Source organism: Macaca thibetana, chromosome 19 (assembly GCF_024542745.1).
Source record: "Macaca thibetana thibetana isolate TM-01 chromosome 19, ASM2454274v1, whole genome shotgun sequence".
NCBI classification, from domain to species: Eukaryota; Metazoa; Chordata; class Mammalia; order Primates; family Cercopithecidae; genus Macaca; species Macaca thibetana.
This window is the reverse complement of record NC_065596.1, coordinates 41,350,111-41,373,522: the sequence shown is the minus strand read 5'-3', so window position 1 is coordinate 41,373,522 and position 23,412 is coordinate 41,350,111. Positions and strand designations below refer to the sequence as shown.

The window sequence follows — 23,412 nt, the reverse complement described above, 5'->3', positions numbered from 1 at the left end:
CCTGTAATAAAGTCCTCAAAGTATGGGGTATGTGGATGCCTCGATTTCTTATTTCTATCACAAATTAAAATATTTTTCCTTATTTTTACATTCCTTTGGAAATTAAGTTTTTGTTTTTTTAAAATTGGTTTTATGAGAGGTAAACTTAAAATCTGGCCATCATGGCTCTTTTTTAAAAAGACATCTTAAATATTTTCCTTTGCTTCATCATATTGTTTTCTCATGATGCTAATTAGAATCATCTGACAACTTCAAAACAATTTTCCACTTATGAATCCTTTTTCTTTGCTTGTTTCTCAACTGGTACTTGTCCCTACACCCCTCTTTGTATCCCATTCCGCATAGCATCAATGAATTATCACACCCCACTGCAATGGCTATAATGGTTTCAGTCATCATTATACACTGATGAATATCAAATTACTCATTTGCATTCCAATCCCTACTTGAGCTCCTAATGAGCATACATAATGGTCTGATGGATATCTTTACCTAGTTATTCTATAGAAAACTTGAATTTTACATGTCCAAAATTTTATTCTTCTCTTCCTTTTACCACTTTCTGCCACCAACACCCTTTGCCATATACCCTGTCCCGATGAATCACACAACCATCTTTTCAGCCATTCCATCTCTGTTATTTTCCAACATGAGATCGCCTTAAGTATATCATGAACTTTTAAGTTACCTGTACTTAGAGAACACATTCTATATGACTTATTCTCTCCTAGAATATGAAATAAAACTAGACAAATATTAGGCATCTATATAGCTTTTGATGAATTCAGACTCCTAAATGCTTCCACGTGTCACCCAGTGCTCTCAGACTGATCAGGAATGTGTTGTTACAGGGAAGAGTAACATTCAAGGATGTGGCTGTTGGCTTTACTCAGGAGGAATGGCAACAATTGAAACCTGCTCAGAGGGGTTTGTACAGAGATGTGATGCTGGAGAACTATAAAAACTATTCACAGTAGGTAAGGATAATCTCTCTGAAAATCAGATTCTCTATTTCTGAAATGTGAAAGGTTTTTAAGTGGCATAGTGGGTACAGCCTTGAGTTGTTGAATTAAGATTCTTATTTCCTTTGTTCATATATATTTCAGCTATTGTTGCATTTCATAGGACACATAATAGTATATCCCTAGAAACCATGCCTTCCTCATTCATCAGAGGCTCTGACAGTCCCCATACTCATCCTAAATTCTGGGATCTTCTTTGTCCCCAGCATTAATAGGTAAGTCATACACCTTCTGATAAACAGAATTTCCAAGTTTTGTGTTTTTAGTAGAGACAGGGTTTAACCGTATTGGCCAGGATGGTCTCGATCTCCTGACCTTATGATCCGCCCACCTCGGCCTCCCAAAGTGCTGGGATTACAGGCGTGAGCCACCGCGCCCGGCCTAATACAGGTTTTAGCTGTGTAGGTGCACTTATATGTGGGTTTCTTCAAACCAAATGTGAATAAAATATATAGTATATTCAGGCTGTGAAGCTCGTGTATATGGAGGGCCGTTTTTCTTTTTCTTTTTTTTTTTTTTTTGAGACGGAGTCTCACTCTGTCACCAGGCCGAAGTGCAGTGGCACAATCTCGGCTCACTGCAACCTCCAACTACCTGGTTGAAGCGATTCTCTTGCCTCAGCCTCCCGAGTAGCTGGGATTACAGACATGTGCCACCACGCCCAGCTAACTTTTGTACTTTTAGTAGACATGGGGTTTCACCACGTTGGCCAGGCAGGTCTCGATCTCCTGACCTTGTGATCCGCCCGCCTCGGCCTCTCAAAGTGCTGGGATTACAGGCGTGAGCCACCGCACCCGGCCGACTTTACTTTTTTTTTTTTAATAGCTGACTTATTTTGGATGCTGTCCTTTTCCAAGTTTGGTAAAAGGGTAAGGATAGCCTCACAGCCATGACTTTTGTATCTTCAAGAGGTAGAAGACTGTAAGATAATTTCTCTAGTATTAGAGAAATTATGTGGTGTAGCTCTTTAATCAGTTTCTTCTTGGTTCTTATTCAGGAAAATAATACTTTTCTAGGATTTCACACATACTATAACAAGCTGAATATAAACATACACTATAAAATGCTGAATGTAATATGTGTTACATATACTTTACTAAATCAAAGTTGAATATATATTTCAACTATATATAAGAAAATGCTTTTTCTACAATGTCGGATGTACTATAAAAAGCTGAATATAAACTTTACTAAAGTTGAATGTGTGTATATATAAAAATGTCTTTAAAAATAATTTTCCAGGACTCAGATACATTGTAAAAAGTGGAGTATAAACTTACAACATATGAAGGCAGGTGCAGTGGCTCATGCCTGTAATCCCAGCACTTTGGGAGGTTGAGGTGGGCAGATGACTTGAGGCCAGGAGTTCAAGACCTGCCTGGGCAACATGGTGAAACCCTGTCTCTACCAAAATTGGAAATAAATTAGCTGGGCATGGTGGTAGGTGCCTGTAGTCTCAGCTACTCGGGAGGCTGAGGCACAAGAATTGCTTGAACCTGGGAAGTGGAGGTTGCAGTGAGCTGAGATTGTGCCACTGCACTCCAGTCTGGGCAACAGGGCAAGACTCCATCTGAAAAAATAAATAAAATAAAATAAAATAAAATAAATAAATAAATAAATAAAAATAAACTTACAACAACTCATGCACCAAGTCCAGGGAAAGGGCAGTTCTTAATTCTTTCATCATATCAACAATGTTGGCTGGGAGTGGTGGCTCATGGCTGTAATCCCAGCACTTTGGGAGGCTGAGGCGGGAAGATCATGAGGTTAGAAGTTAGAGATCAGCCTGGCCAACATAGTGAAACCTCGTCTCTACTAAAAATATAAAAATTAGCCGGGCATGGTGGCGCGTGCCTGTAGTCCCAGTTACTCGGGAGGCTGAGGCAGGAGAATCGCTTGAACCCGGGAGGCAGAGGTTGCAGTGAGCCGAGATCACGTCACTGCAATACAGCCTGGGTGACAGAGTGAGACTCCGTCTAAAAAAGAAAAAAACAAAACAAAACAAAAAAACAATGTCAAGAACACACATTATTCCAACCTATTCCGTGCCAATCTCAGACTCTTGATTCTCTGCTTGCAAAATGCCCACAATTCCAGGTGTCACGGTGACATACAGACATGTATCTTGTATTTAAGCAGACCATTTTCTCCCATTTTGTTAGGAAACAAAATTTAACTGAAACCCATTTGCAGACTTTTGCACAGATCTTCTGTATCCAGGGCTATAATAGGTGTGACCAGATGCAAGGCAAGCTAGGAGATCAAATATCTGGCATTTACAGACTCAGGAGAGCAGCAGGCAATCCTGCCAAAAGGAGAATGGTTAACACCAATGAATATGCAACTAACTATGCTTGAGTTTCTTTTTTTTTTTTTTTTTTTTGAGACGGAGTCTCGCTCTGTCGCCCAGGCTGGAGTGCAGTGGCGCGATCTTGGCTCACTGCAAGCTCCGACCCCCGGGTTCACGCCATTCTCCTGGCTCAGCCTCCCGTGTAGCTGGGACTACAGGCTCCCGCCACCACGCCCGGCTAATTCTTTTTTTGTATTTTTAGTAGAGACGGGGTTTCACCGTGTTAGCCAGGATGGTCTCGATCTCCTGACCTCGTGATCCGCCCGTCTCGGCCTCCCAAAGTGCTGGGATTACACGCGTGAGCCACTGTGCCCGACCTAGTTTCTTCTTTATAGGGTGCAATGCTTTTCATTTCAAAGTCTTGTGTTTTGTTTTTGCCTTCCATTAATTTTTCTAGAGCTTTTCTACATCCAAGGGTTGAATGTTTATTCATTCACTCTCATTCCTTGGATCATTCACACATTCCTATGATCAAATATTTACTGAGAACCTGCTAGGAACAGGGAGCACACAGGGTAAAGTCGGAATGAATCCTGGTCCTTAACTGGCCGTTTTCTATACATATTAATTTTCTTGAGAGTATAGCTTTGTTCACACCCTATACATTTCCATACGTATTCCCTTTGTCATTCATTCCTAATAAGGCCTGCCTTGACATCTTTTTTTTTTTTGAGATAGAGTCTCGCTGTTGCCCAGGCTGGAGTGCAGTGGTGTGATCTCGGCTCACTGCAACCTCTGCCTCCCCTGTTCAGGTGATTATCCTGCCTCAGCCTCCGGAGTAGCTGGGATTACAGGGGCCTGCCACCACGCCTGGCTAATTTTTGTATTTCTAGTAGACACGAGGTTTCACCATGTTAGCCAGGATGGTCTCCATCTCCTGACCTCATGATCCGCCCGCCTCAGCCTCGCAAAAGTGCTGGGATTACAGGCGTGAGCCACCTCGCCTGGCCAAGACGGAGTCTGGGCCAGGATGGAGTGCAGTGGTGCGATCTCGGCTCACTGCAACCTCCCGCTTCGGGTTCAAGCGATTCTCCTGCCTCAGCCTCCTGAGTAGCTGGGACTACAGGTGTGAACCACCACGCCCAGCTAATTTTTGTATTTTTAGTAAAGACGAGGTTTCACCATGTTGGCAAGGATGGTCTTATGTCCTGACCTCGTGATCCACCCTCCTTGGCCTCCCAAAGCGTTGGGATTACAGGTGTGAGCCACTCCACCAGGCTGACATCCTTTTTAATATAAAAATTATTTATACAGGTAGTTTTCAAATTTTCTAGTGGAGAAATGAATTTTGATTAAGGCTGTATTATTTTTTAATTCTGCAACCTCTGCCTCTCGGGTTCAAGCGATTCTCCTGCCTCAGCCTCCCAAGTAGCTGGGACAACCGGTGCACGCCACCATGCCCGGCTTAGTTTTTGTATTTTTAGTAGAGATTGGGTTTCACCACATTGGCCAGACTGGTCTCGAACTCCTGACCTTAAGTGATTTGCCTCCCCTTGGCCTCCTAAAGTGCTGGAATTACAGGCGTGAGCCACCGCGCCCAGCCTTTTTAAAAGTTTTAATAAATCATCTAAATATTCCACCTGACTTCACAGCAACTCACTTTTATTCTACTGGGTTTCTTTACATTACGAATCCCCTAGTAAGGCAAAAGGGTGAGCTATAAATAAAGGCTTCACAGTATTAAATTTTTCTCCAGAAGGAATTACCTAGCCTTCAATAAAGAAAAAGAGATGATGCAAGATGTTCCTATAGTCACTGCATATATAAGTCCTTCCTCTCATGTCTAATAATGCACGATTAAGAAAATAACAAAGAAAAACAATAAATGCCTTCATTTAGCACACCTTCAATACTAGACAGACACTGCTTTAAATAATATAAATGTATTTAACCGTCACAATGCAGCTAAGAAATATGGTGCTAACAGTACTAATTTATAAATGAGAATATGTAGATGCAGTTAATAAATTCACCCTAAAAGAAATGTTATAATGATGAGGGTGAGTAAAAAGTAAACATTGGTTAAATCCTTTCCCACATTGATTCAGCTCCAGTTAATTTTAGTGAATTAGCTTGCAAATATTTAACAAGATTTATGTGGGATGAAAGAATCTGCTGAATTTAAAATCCTACTATAGGCTTCCTCAAGTACTGTCAGATGAATACTTTGTTAGCTAAAGCAAATTGGTGTCCCATATATATGGCCTTTACATTTTGGGTTTTTTTTTTTTTGGTGCAATCTCAGCTCACTGCAACCTCCGCCTCCCGGGTTCAAGAGATTCTCATGTCTCAGCCCCCCAAGTAGCTGGGATTACAGGCATGTGCCCCCATGCCCAGCTAATTTTGTATTTTTAGTAGAGATGGGGTTTCACCATGTTGATCAAGCTGGTCTCGAACTCCTGGCCTCAAGTGATCAACCCACCTCAGCTTCCCAAAGTGCTGGGATTACAGGCATGAGCCACCATGCCCGGCCCCATCTTTTTTTTTTTTTTTTGAGACAAGAGTCTCGCTCTGTCACCCAGGCTGCTGTGCAATGGCATGATCTTGGCTCACTGCAACCTCTGTCTCCTGGGCTTAAGCAATCCTCCTGCCTCAGCCTCTTAAGTAGCTGGGATTACAGGCGTGCACCACCACGCCTGGCTAATTTATTTTATATTTTTTGTAGAGACGGTTTTTCACCATGTTGCCCGTGTTGGTCTCAAACTCCAGGACTCAAGCAATCCACTCACCTTGGCTTCCCAAAGTTCTGGGATTACAGGTGTGAGCCACTGTGCCCAGCCTGCATAAATATATATATATATATACACACACACACACACACATACACACACGTATATATTTTTACTTATTTTTCGAGACGGAGTGTTGCTCTGTCACCAGGCTGGAATGCAGTGGCACGATCTCAGCTCACAGCAACCTCTGCCTCCCGGGTTCAAGTGATTCCCGCCTCAGCCTCCCGAGTAGCTGGGATTACAGGCACGCACCACCACGCCTGGCTAATTTTTTGCATTTTAGTAGAGACGGGGCTTCACCACGTTGGCCAGGATGGTCTCGATCTCCTGACCTTGTGATCCACCCACCTCAGCCTCCCAAAGTTCTGGGATTACAGGCGGGAGCCACCCGCGCACGGCCTGCATTTATATTTTGAATCATCTGATTTCCCCTAAGGGCTAATGACTGCTGCTGAGAAAGGTCTGAATGATTAACTTCTCTCAGCACATTCACTGCCCTCCTCTCCCCGTTATGAATTCCCTGAGGTTGACTTGGTTCTGAGCCACCAAAAAGGTCTCCCTACTTTTTTTTTTTTTTTTTGAGACGGAGTCTCGCTCTGTCCCCCAGGCTGGAGTGCAGTGGTCGGATCTCAGCTCACTGCAAGCTCCGCCTCCCGGTTTCACGCCACTCTCCTGCCTCAGCCTCCCGAGTAGCTGGGACTACAGGCGCCCGCCACCTCGCCCGGCTAGTTTTTTGTATTTTTTAGTAGAGACGGGGTTTCACCGTGTTACCCAGGATGGTCTGGATCTCCTGACCTCGTGATTCGCCCGTCTCGGCCTCCCAAAGTGCCTACTTTCTTTACATTCATGGAATTCTTCAATTTTTCACCAGTTGTATCATGATGTGTAACAAATTCTGAAACACAAATAAATCTCCGCTAATTCCTAACATTTATAAGGTGTCTCACACTTAGAATTATGGGTTTTTATTTTTCCAAATCAGTATGAATTTTCTCATGTTAATCAAATTCTGAGCCATCCCTCATTTCTTCATTCACTCCTGGTTCCTGAATGAATTCTTTGATGTTGACTAAGGTGTGAGGCCCGAATAAAGGCCTTTGCACACTGCTGACATTCATATAGTTTCTCACCAGTATGAATTTTCTGGTGTCGACTAAGTTCTGAACCACGACCAAAGGCCTTCCCACACTCCTTACACTCATAGGGTTTCTCACCAGTGTGACTTCTCTCATGATGAGTGAGTTCTGACCTTCGAATAAAAGCCTTCCCACATTCCTTACACTTATGGGGTCTCTCCCCAGTGTGAACTTTTTGATGTCGAACAAGTTCTGTGCTACAAGTAAAGGCCTTTCCACATTCCTTACACTCATAGGGTTTCTCACCAGTGTGAGCTCTCTGATGTCGGGTAAGTTCTGAGCCATGACGGAAGGACTTCCCACATTCCTTACACTTATAGGGTTTCTCCCCAGTATGGACACTCCGATGTCGAATAAGATGTGAATCAGAGATAAAGGCTTTCCCACATTCCTTACATTCATGGGGTTTCTCACCAGTATGAATTATTTGATGTAGACTCAGCTGTGAGGCACAACTGTACACCTTCCCACACTCCTTGCATTCATAGCGTCTTTCACCAGTATGGATTATCTGATGAAGGCTCAGTTGTGTGTCATAACGAAAAGCCTTCCCACATTCCTTACATTTATGGGGTTTCTCACCAGTATGGATTCTTCGATGTTGAAAAAGGTGTGAGGGACGGGTAAAGGCCTTCCCACACTCCTTACATTCATAGTATTTCTCATCAGTATGGATCCTCTGATGTAGATTAAGCTGTGCAGTGGATGGAAAGGCTTTCCCACACTCCCTACACTTATAGGGTTTCTCGCCAAGATGCATCCTCTGATGCTGACTAAGTTGTGAGCTGGAATGAAAGGCTTTCCCACATTCCTTACATTTATGAGGTTTCTCTCCAGTATTAACGCTCCGAGGTTGAGTAATTCCAGAATCACGATTAAAAGCACATTTGTTATTTTCACTATGGTTTTTGCTTTCATTAAGCCTCTGATGCTTAATCAAGTCTGATCCACCATTAAAGATTTTCCTATGTTCTCCACATTTAGGGTCTTTTTTCTTATTATGAATTATTTCATGTTGAATAGGACATGACTGGCACCTGAAAGCATTCTTACATTTCCTGTATTCATAGGATTTCTCTTCAGTATGAATCCATTGATGTTCTCTATGGGCTGTGCACTGCACGGAAGTAAATGGTATTACAGCTTGTCTGAAATGTCCCTCCTGGAGACCCTGTTGTTTCTCCACCTGGCATCTGATTTCTCTGATAGCTCTGACCCTCTCCTGTTGCAGTGATCTAATTTCATAAATGTTTTCCTTTGGAGAGAAATTCTTGGTTTCTCTTCCAAACTCCCAATCTGTAAAATAACAAGAAGAAAATGGGAGGTATTTTCACATTGCAGGACAAAGAAAAGTTCTGAAGTAGAAATGACAAACTAAAAATAGTTAATAATTCTTTACACGGCAATTTAAAAAAAAAAGGGAAGTGAGGCCGGGCGCGGTGGCTCACGCCTGTAATCCCTGCACTTTGGGAGGCCGAGGTGGGCGGATCACGAGGTCAGTAGATCGACACCATCCTGGCTAACACGGTGAAACCCCGTCTCTACTAAAATACAAAAAATTAGCCGGGCGCGGTGGCGGGCGCCTGTAGTCCCAGCTACTCCGGAGGCTGAGGCAGGAGAATGGCGCGAACCCGGGAGGCGGAGCTTGCAGTGAGCCGAGATGGTGCCACTGCACTCCAGCCTGGGCGACAGAGTGAAGACTCCGCCTCAAAAAAAAAAAAAAAAAAAAAAAGGAAGTGAAAAATGAGAAAATGAGGAGCTTTTGGGCTCAAGCAATCTGCCCACCTTAGCCTCCCAAAGTGTTGGGATTACAGGTGTGAGCCACTGCACCCAGCCACATCTCTGATACTTTTAAAGACCCTTGTGATTACACTGGGCCCACTTGGATAACCCAAGATCCTCTCCCTAACTGAAGTTGAGCAGATTTGCAACCTGAATTCCCCCTTACCATGTAAGAGTAACATGTTCACAAGTTTCAGAGATTCAGATATGGACATCTTTGAGGGGGTCATTATTCTGCCAATATTGGCTTATAATGTATAAATATGTAATTTGTATGACAATAATAGTACAAAGAAGGGAGGTGGGAACAGAAGTATTTTGGAGCAAAGTATTTATATAAGATTAAAGTTAAGTTAATATTAATCCAAACTAGATTGTTTTAAGTTGAAATGCTAATTGTAATCTTGAAGGCAACCACTAAGAAAATAATTTCAAAGACTATTGTATAAGAAACAGTATAGGAACAAAAATGGTACTCTAGAAAATATTTAGGTAATATAACAGAAGGTAGTAATGGAAGAATAGAGGAATAAAACAATAACAACACAAATAGAAAGCAAATACCACAATACCAATTGTAAATCCCACCCTATCAGTGTATTAAATGTAAACACATTAAACACTACAGACTTTGTTAAACACTACAAGAAGAGGTTGGCAGGATGGATTAAAAAAAAATGTGATCCAAGTATATGCAATCTACCAGAGACACACTGTTTTTGTTTTTGTTTTTTGAGACACAGTCTCACTCTGTCACCCAGGCTGGAGTGCAATGACATGATCTCAGCTCATTGCAACCTCCACTCCCTGGGTTCAAGTGATTCTCATGCCTCAGCCTCCTGAGTAGCTGGGACTATAGGCATGGGCCACCATGCCTGGCTAATTTTTTGTATTTTTAGTAGATACAAGGTTTCACCATGTTGGCCAGACTGGTCTCAAACACCTGACCTCAACTGATCTGCCCACCTCTGCCTCCCAAAGTGCTGGGATTACAGGTATGAGTCACCATGCCCAGCCCCCAAGACAAACTTTAGATTCAAGGACACAAATAGTTGAAATGAAAGAATGGAAAACGATATACCATGCAAAGAGTAACCACAAATGAGCTAAAATAGCATTACTAATACCAGACAAAATAAACTTTAAGACAAAAATTGTAACCAGTGAGAAAAAAGGATATTTTGGCCGGGCACGGTGGGTCATGCTTGTAATCCCAGCACTTTGGGAGGCCGAGGCAGGCAGATCACAAGGTCAGGAGTTCAAGACCAGACTGGCCAACACAGTGAAACCCTGTCTCTACTGAAAATATAAAAATTAGCTGCGTATGTTGGCAGGCACCTGTAATCCCAGCTACTCGGGAGGCTGAGGCAGGATAATCACTTCAACCCGGGAGGTGGAAGTTGCAGTGGGCAGGGATTGTGCCACTGCACTCCAGCCTGGGCGACAATGCTAGACTCCATCTCAAACAACAACAACAACAAAAACAAATCAGAAAAAAGGGTATGTTATAATGATAAGAGGATATAATGATAGTCAGAAAACTGTAACAGTTGTAAGTATATATACACCTAATAACACAGGCCCAAAATACGTAAAGCAAGAATTAAAGACAGCAATAGACAATTGAACAAATTGAAGACTTCAATACTTTACTTTCAATAATGAATAGAATAGCTAGGCAGAAGATCAACAAGGAAACAGAGGGCTTGAAAAACACTATAAACCAATTAAACTTAAGAAGACATTTGTAGAATACTCCACTCAACAACAAGAGAATACACATTTTTCTCAAGCACGTATGGAACATTTTTCAGGTTAGACCATATATTAAGCCATAAAACAGCCCTCAATAAATGTAAGAGGACTGAAATCACACAAAATATGTTTTGCAACTACAATGGAATGAACTTAGATATCAACAGCAGAAGGAAATTTGGGAAATTCACAAACGTGAAAATTAAATAACATAGTCCTAAATAACCAATGTGTTAAGAAATCACAAGAAAAATTAAAAAATGTTTTGAGATAAATGAAAAGTCAATATACCAAAACTTATGAAATGCAGTAAAAGCAGGGCTTAAAGGGAAATTTACAGCTAAAAACACCTATATTAAAAACAAGAAGAAAAAAAAAAACAGAGATATCTCAAATCAACAATCTAACTGTGTATCTTAAGGAACCAGATAATAAAGAAAAAACAAAAACATAAAGCTTCCAGAAGGAGGGAAATAATAAAAGATAACAGCAGCCATAAACAAAATAGAGAATAGAAAAACAACAGAGAAAATCAATGAGACCAAAAGCTGGTCCTTGGAAAAGATCAACAGAATTGGCAAATCTTTGGCTAGATTGACCAACAAAAAAAGAGAGAAGTCTCAAAATACTAACATCAGGAATGAAATAGGAGATATCACTACTGACCTTATAGAAATAAAAAGGGTTATAAGGAACTCCTACGAATAACTATATGCCAATAAATTAAACAACTTAGACAAAATGGACAAATTCCTAAAAAGACCCGAAACTACCAAAATTGACTCAAGAGGAAACAGAACACCTGAATAGACCTATACCAAATTAAGAGACTGAATTAGAGTAAAAAAATCTTCCCACAAAGAAAAGCCCAGGAGCAAATGGCCTCACCCAACATTAAAGAAAACTTAATATAAATCCTTCATGAACACTTCAAAAAGACAGAAGACAAAGAAACATTTCCTAATTCTGAGGCCAGTATTACCCTGATATCAATCAGACAAAGCAAAGATATCACAAGAAAACTACAGACCAGTATCTTCAACAAAAAAGACCAAACCAGATCCAACAGCTTAGAGAAAGGATTATATACTACATCTAGGTAAAATTTATCCTACAAATGCAAGGTTGGCTCAACATCCAAAAGTTTATCAATGTAATCAAACATATTAATACAACAAAGGACATCAACTACAGATGTCTTAATAGATGCAGAAAAGGTAATGGAAAAAAGTATTCTAAAATCCTTTCATGACAAAAATACTCAACAAACTAAGAGAAGAAGGGAACCTATATACAAATGTTCATAGCAGCTTTAGTCATACATAGTAGCCTAAAAGTAGAAACAACCCAAATGTCTACCAACTGACGAATGAACAAAATGGTAATATCTATACCATGGAATACAATTTGGCAATATAAAAGAATGAGACACTGGTATATGTTACACTATGGATGAACTTTGACAATATTCTGGTAAGTGAAAAAAGCCAGTCATAAATTATATGTTGTGTGATATCATTAATATAAAATGTCCAGAACAGGCACATCTATAAAGACAGAAAGTGATCAGTAGTTGCTTGGGGTTGGGTTTGGGCAGTGACTGCTAACGGGTATGGCGTTTCATTCTGAGTGATGAAAATGTTCTACAATTAGACTGTTGTGATGGTTGCAAACTGACTAAAAATTACTGAACTTTAAATGGATGAATATTATGATATATGAATTTTATCTCAATAAAACTGTTTTTAAAAGTCAGGACAAAACTGGAACCAAAATGCAAGTAAAATGGTTGTCACAGGGGAAGAAAGAGGGCACTTCCTCTCTGAAATGAGGGGGAAGTATTATAGGAGGTGAGCAAGAAAGCCTGGTAAATGGAGCTGAAACATCCTTACTTTCTTTTTTTTTGAGATGGAGTCTCGCTTTGTCACCCAGGCTGGAGAGCAGTAGCGTGATCTCGGCTCACTGCAACCTCTGCCTCCTGGGTTCAAGCAATTCTCCTGCTTCAGCCTCCCAAATAGCTGGGACTACAGGCACCTGCCACCATGCCCAGTTAATTTTTGTATTTTTAGTAGAGACAGGGTTTCACCATATTGGCCAGGTTGGTCTTGAACTCCTGACTTCGTAATCTGCCCGCCTTGGCCTTTTTTTTTTTTTTTTTGAGATGGAGTCTTGCTGTGTTGCCCAGGCTGGAGAGCAGTAGCGTGATCTCGGCTCACTGCAACCTCTGCCTCCCAGGTTCAAGCAATTCTACTGCCTCAGCCTCCTGAGTAGCTGGGATTACAGGCATGCACCACCAGGCCCGGGTAATTTTTGTATTTTTAGTAGAGACAGGGTTTCACCATGTTGGTCAGGCTGGTCTCGAACTCCTGATCTCAAAAAAAAGCCTTCCAAAGTGCTGTGATTACAACATCCTTACTTTCTCCTCCCGATCTCAAGCATTTTTAAGCAGCTTTCCCACCAAAATCTCCAAAGTGCTGCCTTCTCACAGATGAGCTAAGTGACCAACTGCTATGGCCTCCCCATTCCGGTTCATCATCACTCACCTGGACACCATTCTTTTGTCTCATTCCTCTTAACCAACCAGGGCTCTTTCTTCTGCTCCAATAAGGAGATCACATTTGGCTTAGTATCAGAAAGCCCTGCTCAAACACAAAGGGAACAAGGTTTTGTTGTGGGTGTCAGAATTAAAAAATCAGTCCCTAATTATCAAGAAAGAGGAGCAGGTAGATTAAGGGTCAGAAGAAAGAGTAAGGGTCAGAGCACCAGGGAAGATAAAGGTGCCTACTGGAACAGCCTATTTCCAGCTTCACAAGAGACAAACGATTCTTTTGGTGAGCAAGAAACATTAACTCATCCAGGTACTTGAAAAGCACTTGTGACAAACTCAGAAAAAAGAACGTAAGAATTCCAGAAGGCCAATTCTGTGTTTGGCGGGGCGGGGAGTGTGCAGAGGGGCAGATAAAGTTACCTAGTAAGACCAGGTTGCCGTAATTTTCCAACATTACATCTCGGTACAAATCCTTCTGAGCAGAGTGCAAGCATTCCCACTCCTTTTGAGAGAAGTAAATGACCACATCTTTGAACTTCAAGTCCTGAAATCACAAATAAATATAACATTTGTGAAATTCATGGACAAAATCTTTAAGACAATATAAAAGAAAATGGAGAAAGCAATTCAGTAGGGAAGTTCCATTAGGAAAACAGGCCATACTGGCCCCATTCAACATGGATGGGTCAGTGTGGAAACAGGGGTGATCAGAGTCAAGTGCCCACATGGTTCTTGGGCATGCCTACTCCTGCAGAGGTAGCCTCTAGGCACTTCCATTATCCACCCACGTCGGAGAATAAACTAAGTCCATGTAAGTGGTTTTTCCCAATTAAATGAAACTGTGCTTGCAAATACACAGCACACCCTATGTTAAGCACGCAAGCTTCTCATTGCCTCTTCCTCTTTCCCATTCAATAAATTAAATCCTAAATCAGTTTTCTACATCACCATTCTTAAATAGACAGCAATTTTACTGGCTGCATGATTCCTCATATAATGTTCTTATTTTGAGGAAGTCGGTTGGAGAAGTTCCCCTAAAGGTTATTTTGCAGTTATGATAGTCATTATTTTTCAACAATTTATTTTATTTATTTTATTTTATTTTATTTTATTTTATTTTATTTTATTTTATTTTATTTTATTTTATTTTATTTTATTTTGAGACAGTCTCACTCTGTCGCCCAGGCTGCAGTACAGTGGAGCAATCTCAGCTCACTGCTACCTCTGTCTCCCAGGTTCAAGTGATTCTCCTGCCTCAGCCTCCTGAGTAGCTGGGACCACAGGCATGGGCCACCACACCTGGCTAATTTTTGTATTTTTAGTAGAGACAGAGTTTCACCATGATGGCCAGGCTGGTCTTGAACTCCTGGCCTCAAGTGATCCATTCGCCTCGGACTCCCAAAGTGCTGGGATTATAGGCATGAGCCATCGTGCCTGGTCATTTCTCAACAATTTGCACATCTGGCTAAATTGTTCCTGTTACCACAAATGTCCCCAACCATACTCTCCTTGTTCCTTAGCTACCAGAACTGATGGAGAAAGATCCAGACTCACAACGATGTCACACGAGGTGCGCACATACTACACAAGTTCAAAATGGACACTATCCATCTGGCACAGACTCCTTGGGAATATCCTGTAACTCCATACAATCTACATATCTCAGGATATCCCCAGTCCTAAAATCCTCAGACAGCTAGGGATACTGGCTGATACTGAGACTGCAACACAATAAATCAACATCAATTCCTTTCTTGTCTAATGAGAAAACTCAAGTTTGCAATACGTGATTCCACTTAACCATTCATTTCCACTTCATCAAATCACAGCTCCAAGAAGGGAGGTATGAAAATTTCCATCAGGGATTGGTTTTCCTACTCCATCAGTACTCTCAGTGAAAGAATATGAATCTAAAAAATGCTAATCCTAGTATAGTGGCTCACTCTTGTAATCCCAACACTTTGGGAGGCCAAGGTGGGAGGATTGCTTGAGCCCAGGAGTTCAAAACCAACACAGTGAGATCCTGTTTCTATAGAAAAATCCAAAAATTAGCCGAGCAAGGTGGCACGTACCTGCAGTCCCAGCCACTTGGGAGGCTGAGGCAGGAGGAGCTCTTTGAGCCTTGGAGGTTGAGGCAGCAGACCCATGATTGTGCCGCTGCACTCCATCCCGGGTGACCGAGCAAGACATTGTCTCAAAAAACCAGAAATGCTAAGAGGTTTGCTGATAAATACCTAAACAGTTTTTGGAGAACAGAGGGGCCCTTAAGAGACAGCAGCCTTGGCCAGGCATGGTGGCTCATACCTGTAATCTCAGCACTTTGGGAGGCCGAGGTGGGTGGATCACTTGAGGTCAGGAGTTTGAGATCAGTCTGGTCAACATGGTGAAACCCCGTCTCTACTAAAAATACAAAAATTAACCAGGCATGGTAGCATGTGCCTGTAATCCCAGCTACTGGGGGGGCTGAGGCAGGAGGATCGCTTGAACCTGGGAGGCGGAGGTTGCAGTGAGCCAAGATCGTGCCACTGCACTCTAGCCTGGGCAACAGAGCAAGACTCCGTCTCAATCAATCAATCAATAAAAGAGATAGCACCCTTTGGTAGCATTACTGACTATAATGGGAAGAACTGGAGAACAAGTCCCTGGGGAAGGGAAGAAGTTTTAGGAAAAAGAAATCTGCTCAATCTGTTCAAATTTTCTAAAGCAAAAAGAAGGCATTCAGAAGCAGAGAGCAGAACAGTTGTTACCAGAGACGGGGTAGGGGTACAAATGCAGAGACGTCAGTCAGTGGGTACAAAGTTACAATCAGGAGAAATGAATTCTGGTGTTCTATTGCACAGTAGGGTGACTATGGTTAATGATAAAATATTGTATATTACAAAATAACTAGAAGAGGCTTTTGAATATTCTTACCACAAAGAAATGACAAATGCATGAGGTGATGGATACACTAACCACCCTGACTGGCTCTTTATACAACATAGATACGTACTGAAACATCAAATTGTACCCCATAAATATGATCAGGAAGTGCTAGGATTACAATGTGTCTGATACGGTTTGGATCTGTGTCCCCACTCAAATCTCATGGGGATTTCTAATCCCTAATGTTGGACGTAGGGCCTGGTGGGAGGTAATTGGAACATGGTGGTGAATACTTGATGAATGGCTTAGCACTGTCCCTTTGTTGCTGTTCTCGTGATAGTAAGTTCTTACGAGATCTGGCTGTTTAAAAGTGTCTAGCGCCTTCCCTGCTTCCTTCTGCTCTGGCCAGGTGAAGTGCTGGCCTCTCCTTTGCCTTCCACCATGATGGTAAGTTTCCTGAGCGCTCCCAGAAGCTGAGCAGATGCCAGCATCATGCTTCCTGAACAGCCTGCGGAGCTGGAGCTGTAAGCCAATTAAACCTCTTTTCTTTATAAAATCCCCAGTCTCAGGTATTTCTTTATAGCAATGCGAGAAGGGACTAATACAGTGTTAATTAAAATAAAAAATAGAAAAGAATGCATTCAGGCCAAGTGTGATGGCTCACGCCTGTGATCCTAGCACTTTGGGAGGTGGAGGTGGGAGAATTGCTTGAGTCCAGGAGTTTAAGACCAGCCTGGGCAACATACCAGGACCCCGTCTCTACAAAAAATAAAAAAAATAAAAAATTGAAGACTGCAGTGAAGGAGAGGAGACATACTAACACATTGATAATAGCTTTTACAACTACAAAATTTATACCCTAGGTTTTTACTAGAGAAAGCCTGGGAAAGCAAAACTGGAAGAAAAAGCAAGTAATGGGGATTTCATTGATCTTTTTGGATAAGAGAATTTGGATGACAAAATTCACCAGACTGACCTTAAGGTCCCCAAAGGCCTGAGAATGAATCCCTTCACCCCATCCCTGCTTTTGGTACTCCAACACACACACACACACACACACACACACACACACACACACACACACACACACAGAGTCTGCTTTTTTTTTCTCTCTGAGATTTGAGAAAGAATGAACAAGCCTTTGTCTTTCTTGAATCCCAGGGAATCCAACTATAGAAAAACAGATTCAGAAGAAACAGCTTTCCCACTGTCAGGAACTGATCAGAGCCCAGGGCCTGGGCTCCCTTTCGTACAACCTGGATGTCTCTGAGACCCTCAGCCATGGAAGGCACCCCAAAGACTTGAGGGAGCCCTCAAGGCCCAGGAGCACAGGACACCTAGGCAGGCCCAGCTCTGGACAAAGATTTCTACAACAGAGGGTTCCAGCCTCCCCCAAGCCTAATAGAGATAGGAGGAATAAATTCTAGTGTGCTACGCACCAGCCACTTCCTGGGCTTTGCTCCTATATCCCAGAACTGAGGCCTTTGGAACTAAAACTAAAACCTCTTTGGAACTAAAACTAAAGTCTTCTGCAAAGACTCTCCAGAATCAGCAGCACTGAGCCAGACAACCCACAGGATCAGGAGGCCCTTAGCAGCCTCAGCAGAGCTCAATTACCCAGATACACAATGCAATGGCTTCCCATGAGACCATAGTTCCAGGAATCCTCATCGTCAGTACATCCCGGTTCCAACCTGAGATTACCCATGGCTTTCCTGCCTGACATTCTCTCTTGCTACTACCCCTAACCTTACTGCTGATAGTGTAGTGCACACTGCATCTCAAGGACAATCAATGTACTTTAAGCACTTTAAGTTCCTGGTGCCTACATATATTAATCCTCACGATAAGGTCATGAATCCTAACTGAAAGGAAACTTTAGCTTGGAGAAGTGAAGTCATTTACTCAAATCTGCAGCTACAGTGGCATTGCTGGGTTTTGAATCTACTGAGAAATAGCCAAGTCTGCACCTGGCTGCCTTCTAACTTCTGGCTCTTGTAGATGCAACCTGAGAATTTCCTGATCCTTTGAAGGAACCCTCAGCTGGCCCCTGCACTTAGGGGAGCAGAAAATGCTAGGTCTGCTGTGTTTGTCACTGCAGATCACAGCAGTCTATGAAGGGAGATCAAAGGGGTAGAAGGGAATGGGAAGAGAGGAGCAGCTGTGTCAACAAAAATCCTCTTATCCAAAAATACCAATCAAATCCCCATGACTCTGGCTCTATGTGGGCACTGGGGTCGCAGATAACTCTTACCTAGCATACATTTGCCCTTAAAAAGCTCAGTCACGGAGGGGGAAAAAAAAGAAGAGAAAATCAATCATAGGACACCAGGCTCTGTGGGGGACTAGTTACTACGTCCAAATCACCAGCTGAAAAATAAGAGATTGAATATCAAAAATACTTTAGAATGCAAGGATGAGTTGACAGAGAAGTAATCTTCAGCAGATAAAACTATGTCAAAATGCGAACAGAGAGGCATATGCTGAGCCACTGAGGCTTATTTTCCCCAGGGAATGTCTATAGAGCCCAGATGACCATAAGCTTTGACATTTATGATCTTAAGGAGCAAGGGGAGAGAAGATCAAGCCTACACTGGCCAAGTGGGGGGTCTAATTAATTCCACACTACAAAGACCTGGGACCTCTAGAACCGTGCCCTTAGAGTAAGGGAAAACTAGATGTAGCATTCCCATTCTTAGGGTCTGCTAGGAAAACTGCCTGACTTGAACCTTGGCAGACGGTGGAAGGGAAACATTTTCCCCTGAGGAACTGTAACTACAAGCCAGCCCTCACACAGGCCTGCAGTTCACATAACGATACTAAGGTGGATCTAAAACACTTGCCATCTGTGTTTACTTTATGGTGGTCCTGGTTTGGCAGGGCTCCTAGTAGAAGCAAACACAGACCTGCCCTAGAGGAACAACCTTTAATCAGGCCTCAAGAATCTATGGGTAGAATTCCAAGGAAAATAACCTATTAGTCAAAAATAAAAGCAACACAACATTGTGAATGCACTAAATGTCACTGAACTATGCACTTAAAAATGGTTAACTATATATTATGTGAATTTTGCCTAAACAAAAAATCAATTAAAAAAAAAATGGCCAGGTGTGGTGGCTCATGCCTGCAATTGCAGCACTTTGGGAGGCCAAACTGGGCAGATCACTTGAGATCAGGGGTTCAAGACCAGCCTAGCCCATCTGGTGAAACCCCATCTCTACTTAAAATACAAATTAGCCGGGCATGGTGGCGCATGCGTGTTGTCCCAGCTACTCGGGAGGCTGAGAAACAAGAATCGCTTGAACCTGGGAGGTGGAGGCTGTAGTGAGCCAAGATTGTATCAGTTATCCAGCCTGGGTAACACAGTGAGACTGTGTCTTAAAAAAAAAAAAAAAAAAAGGAAAGAAACATACAAAGAGGCATAATTCCATGAACAAAAAGGAAAATCACTCATGCAATTGTTTTAACTTTTCATTATGTTTGAAAATTTCCCTAATAAAATGTTGAGAGGGAAGAGGAATTACCTCCGTAAAAGATTCATATATTATATAGATAATGCCAAAAATTATAAAACAAGCATATTACATGTTTTTAAAATGGAGGAAATGTAATAAGAAAACTTCATAAAGATGACAGAGGATTTCAAAAAAGGAAAAGAAATAAAAACATAAAACAAAAAACATACTTAAATCATACAATGGCTAGAATAAATCTCTCTGAAGAGAAAAATTACTGTACTGAAAGGTATAAAAAGAGATTATGCAGAATGCAATTACAAAAGACAAATGAGGCCAGGCACGGTGGCTCACGCCTCTAATCCCAGCACTTTGGGAGGCCAAGGCGGGTGGATCACGAGGTCAGGAGATCGAGACCATCCTGGTCAACACGGTGAAACCCTGTCTCTACTAAAAATACAAAAAATTAGCTGGGCATGGTGGCGGGTGTCTGTAGTCCCAGCTACTTGGGAGGCTGAGGCAGGAGAATGGCATGGACCCGGGAGGCGGAGCTTGCAATGAGCCAAGATCCAGCCACTGCACTCCAGCCTGGGCAACAGAGCCAGACTCCGTCTCAAAAAAAAAAAAAAGACAAATGAGCAGATGTACAGAAGAGAGATTAAGAAGATAATGTGAGATAGCTTAATAGATATTTAACTGAAGTTCTAGAAGGAGAAAGGAGAATTAAGAAAATGGCAGTATTGGAAGACAGGACAGCTAAGAAATTTTCAGAATTGACAAAAGCAGATTCAGGAAGCCCAGTAAGTCTTAAACAGAATAAATAAAAATAAACTCATGCCTAGACAATCAGACCAAAACTGCAGAGCACTAAATACAAAGAGAATACGTGAAAAGCAATTTGGGAACAAAGGTAGATCATCTACATTAAAAAAAAGGCTGATTGACAGACAACTATTTAATCAACTATTTAATAACAAAAATGTAAACCGGAAGACAGCGAATGTCCCAGTGTGAGGGTAGAATACCTTTCACAAATGAGGGCAAATAAAGACATTTAAAAAAAAAATAAAATCAGAGAGAAATTTACTGTTTATTCCATCTAAAGGAAAGTGATCCCAGATGGAGAGCCTGAGATGTAAGAAAGAATGGTGAACCAAGAAAGTGGTAAACCTAAGCTAACACTCAATACATAAAATTTTCTTATGGGTTAAAAAAAGATAGAAGGAAAATACCTGACAATAATGTAAGTTATTTGATTAGTTAGAATATATCCTACTTCCTTATTTACCAAGAATATAAGAATATTTTTTAGTTTTAGACACTAGTAAGTTAAGAAAGTGTATTAAAATTTCTAAGGTAACTACTAAATAAACACAAATAGCTTACAACTTTCAAACTCACAGAAGGGAAAATAAAATGAAGATAAGAAATACAGAAAAGGGAGAATAAAAAGCACAAAAATGATACCTTCAATTATATCAGTAATTACAAGTACTGTAAATATACTAAATACTCTTGTTAAAGAACAAAGTTGGTCAAAGTTGTCAAAAACCAAAGCCCAGCTCTCTGCTGGTTATTACAGACACATCCAAAACATAAATATTCAGAGAGATGAAAGTTAGAAAAGGATAACTTTATGCTTAAATAATAATATACACATATTATATATACATATACATATGCATAAATGAAATAGAAACTAAGAGACAAACCCTAATCATAATGGCAGATTTTAACAAAACACTAGAAATAACTGATAGATACAACAGACAAAAAGTCAATAAAAACAGAATATTTAGATACCAAAATTATTAACCTTGATCTAAAGGCTGCATATAGAACAATGCACTCAATTCAAATAACATTCTTCTCAATCATATGTGGAAGATTTTGAAAAACTGACCACACTGGACCTTAACGCAAGAGAAAAACATTTTGCATGAATGAATACATACTAAGAAAACGATGCAATACTAAGACACGACTGCCTCATGGGCAGGGGGAGGATGGGGGTAGTAAATGGCATAGAAGAAAGGGAATAAACAAATAATCTGAAAAGAGTGGCCTTGCTCACACCATTGATAATATGAGTACTCCAAGATCCTACCATAGGAAAAAGAAAAGGAAAACTGATATATTTTATGAAGCTAGACCAGAGGTCAGCAAACTTTTTTTGTAAAGGGCCAAATAGTAAGTATCTTAGGCTCTGTGGGACATACCATCTCTGCTGCAACTCCTCAACTCTGCCATGCAGCAGAGAAGCAGCCATAGATGTTATATAAACGGATTAATGTGAGCCGGGCGCGGTGGCTCAAGCCTGTAATCCCAGCACTTTGGGAGGCCGAGTCGGGCGGATAACGAGGTCAGGAGATCGAGACCATCCTGGCAAACACGGTGAAACCCCATCTCTACTAAAAATACAAAAAAACTAGCCAGGCGTGGTGGCAGGCGCCTGTAGTCCCAGCTGCTCGGGAGGCTGAGCCAGGAGAATGGCGTGAGTCCGGGAGGTGGAGGTTGCAGTGAGCCGAGATCGCGCCACTGCACTCCAGCCTGGGCGATAGAGCCAGACTCCATCTCAAAAATAAATAAATAAATAAATGGATGAATGTGGTTATGTTCCAGTAAAGCTTTATTTATGAACACCAAAATTTGAATTTCATACAATTTCCATGTGTCATAAAATATAATTCTCTTGATCATTTCCCCCAACCACTTAAAAATGTAGAAAACAATCTTGGTTCACAGGCCAAGGCCACAGTTCTCCTGGGATAGAGTAACTTGTTAAAGACATTATGAAGAACTGAAATTACTGGCCAGTCTTACACATGCCACAGATTTAAAATTCTAAGCAAGTTATTAGCAAACTGAATCCAGTAATATGTAAAATTTATCACACATCATGGCTAAGTTAGGTTCTTCCCAATAAAAGGTGCATATGATACTGGAAATAAATTAAAATTATTAGGCACATTAACAGATTAAAGAGAAAACACTTAGGATCATTTCTTTTTACTTTCTTTTTTTTTTTTTGAGATGAAGGTTTGCTCTTGTTGCCCAGGCTGGAGTACAATGGTGCCATCTTGACTCACTGCAACCTCTGCCTCCAAGGTTCAAGCGATTCTCCTGCCTCAGCCTCCCAAATAGCTGAGATTACAGGTGCCCACCACCTCGCCTGGCTAATTTTTGTTGTTGTTGTATTTTTAGTAGAGACAGGGTTTTGCCATGTTGGCCAGGCTGGTCTCGAACTCCTGACCTCAGGTGATCCACCCAACTCAGCCTCCCAAAGTGCTGGAATTACAGGCATGAGCCATCGTGCCCGACCAATCATTTCAATGGAGGCAGAAAAGGCATTTTAAAAATGCAATATTCCTTCATGATAAAAACTTAAGAGCAAATTAGCGATAAAAAAGCAATGTCCCTAACCTGATAAAGTACCTCTACAAAAAAAAAAGCCAAGTGCAAACATAAGTAAAAGTGAAGTATCTAAAACTGTGAATAAGACAGGGTTCCCATATTCACCATTCAAAACTGTTCTGGGAGGTGGAGCCAGTGCAGCAAAGTAAGAATTAAAATAAGGTTAAAAAAGAAGGAAAGAAATCAATACTAATAGACGAAGACAATTATTTACAACTAAAACGTGTCTTTATTCATCAATGATGTGATCAAGTTGCATGACCCCACATCCAAAAGAATCTACAAGATGTGAGAATAAATAAGAGTTAAACAAGGTGGAGGGATATAAAATTAACATCTCAAAATCAACTTCA

General features: G+C 41.3%; 1 protein-coding gene across 3 annotated transcripts in view; it reads right to left on the bottom strand.

Moving 5' to 3' along the window:
• Positions 1-3,381: 3,381 nt before the first annotated feature.
• LOC126942013 (zinc finger protein 568-like) overlaps positions 3,382-23,412 on the bottom strand; it is a 33,868-nt gene continuing 13,837 nt past the window's right edge. For 2 of the 3 annotated variants that reach the window (XM_050769041.1, XM_050769043.1), the window contains 3 exons: positions 13,746-13,869; positions 13,321-13,416; positions 3,382-8,536 (listed from right to left, as the gene is read on the bottom strand). In XM_050769041.1, the coding sequence (XP_050624998.1) occupies positions 7,134-8,536; positions 13,321-13,416; positions 13,746-13,869 (1,623 nt within the window). In that variant the 3' untranslated portion in view covers positions 3,382-7,133. Of the gene's footprint in view, positions 8,537-13,320; positions 13,417-13,745; positions 13,870-15,629; positions 15,789-23,412 lie in introns of those variants that run through there. The other variant, XM_050769042.1, reaches the window with a different exon arrangement.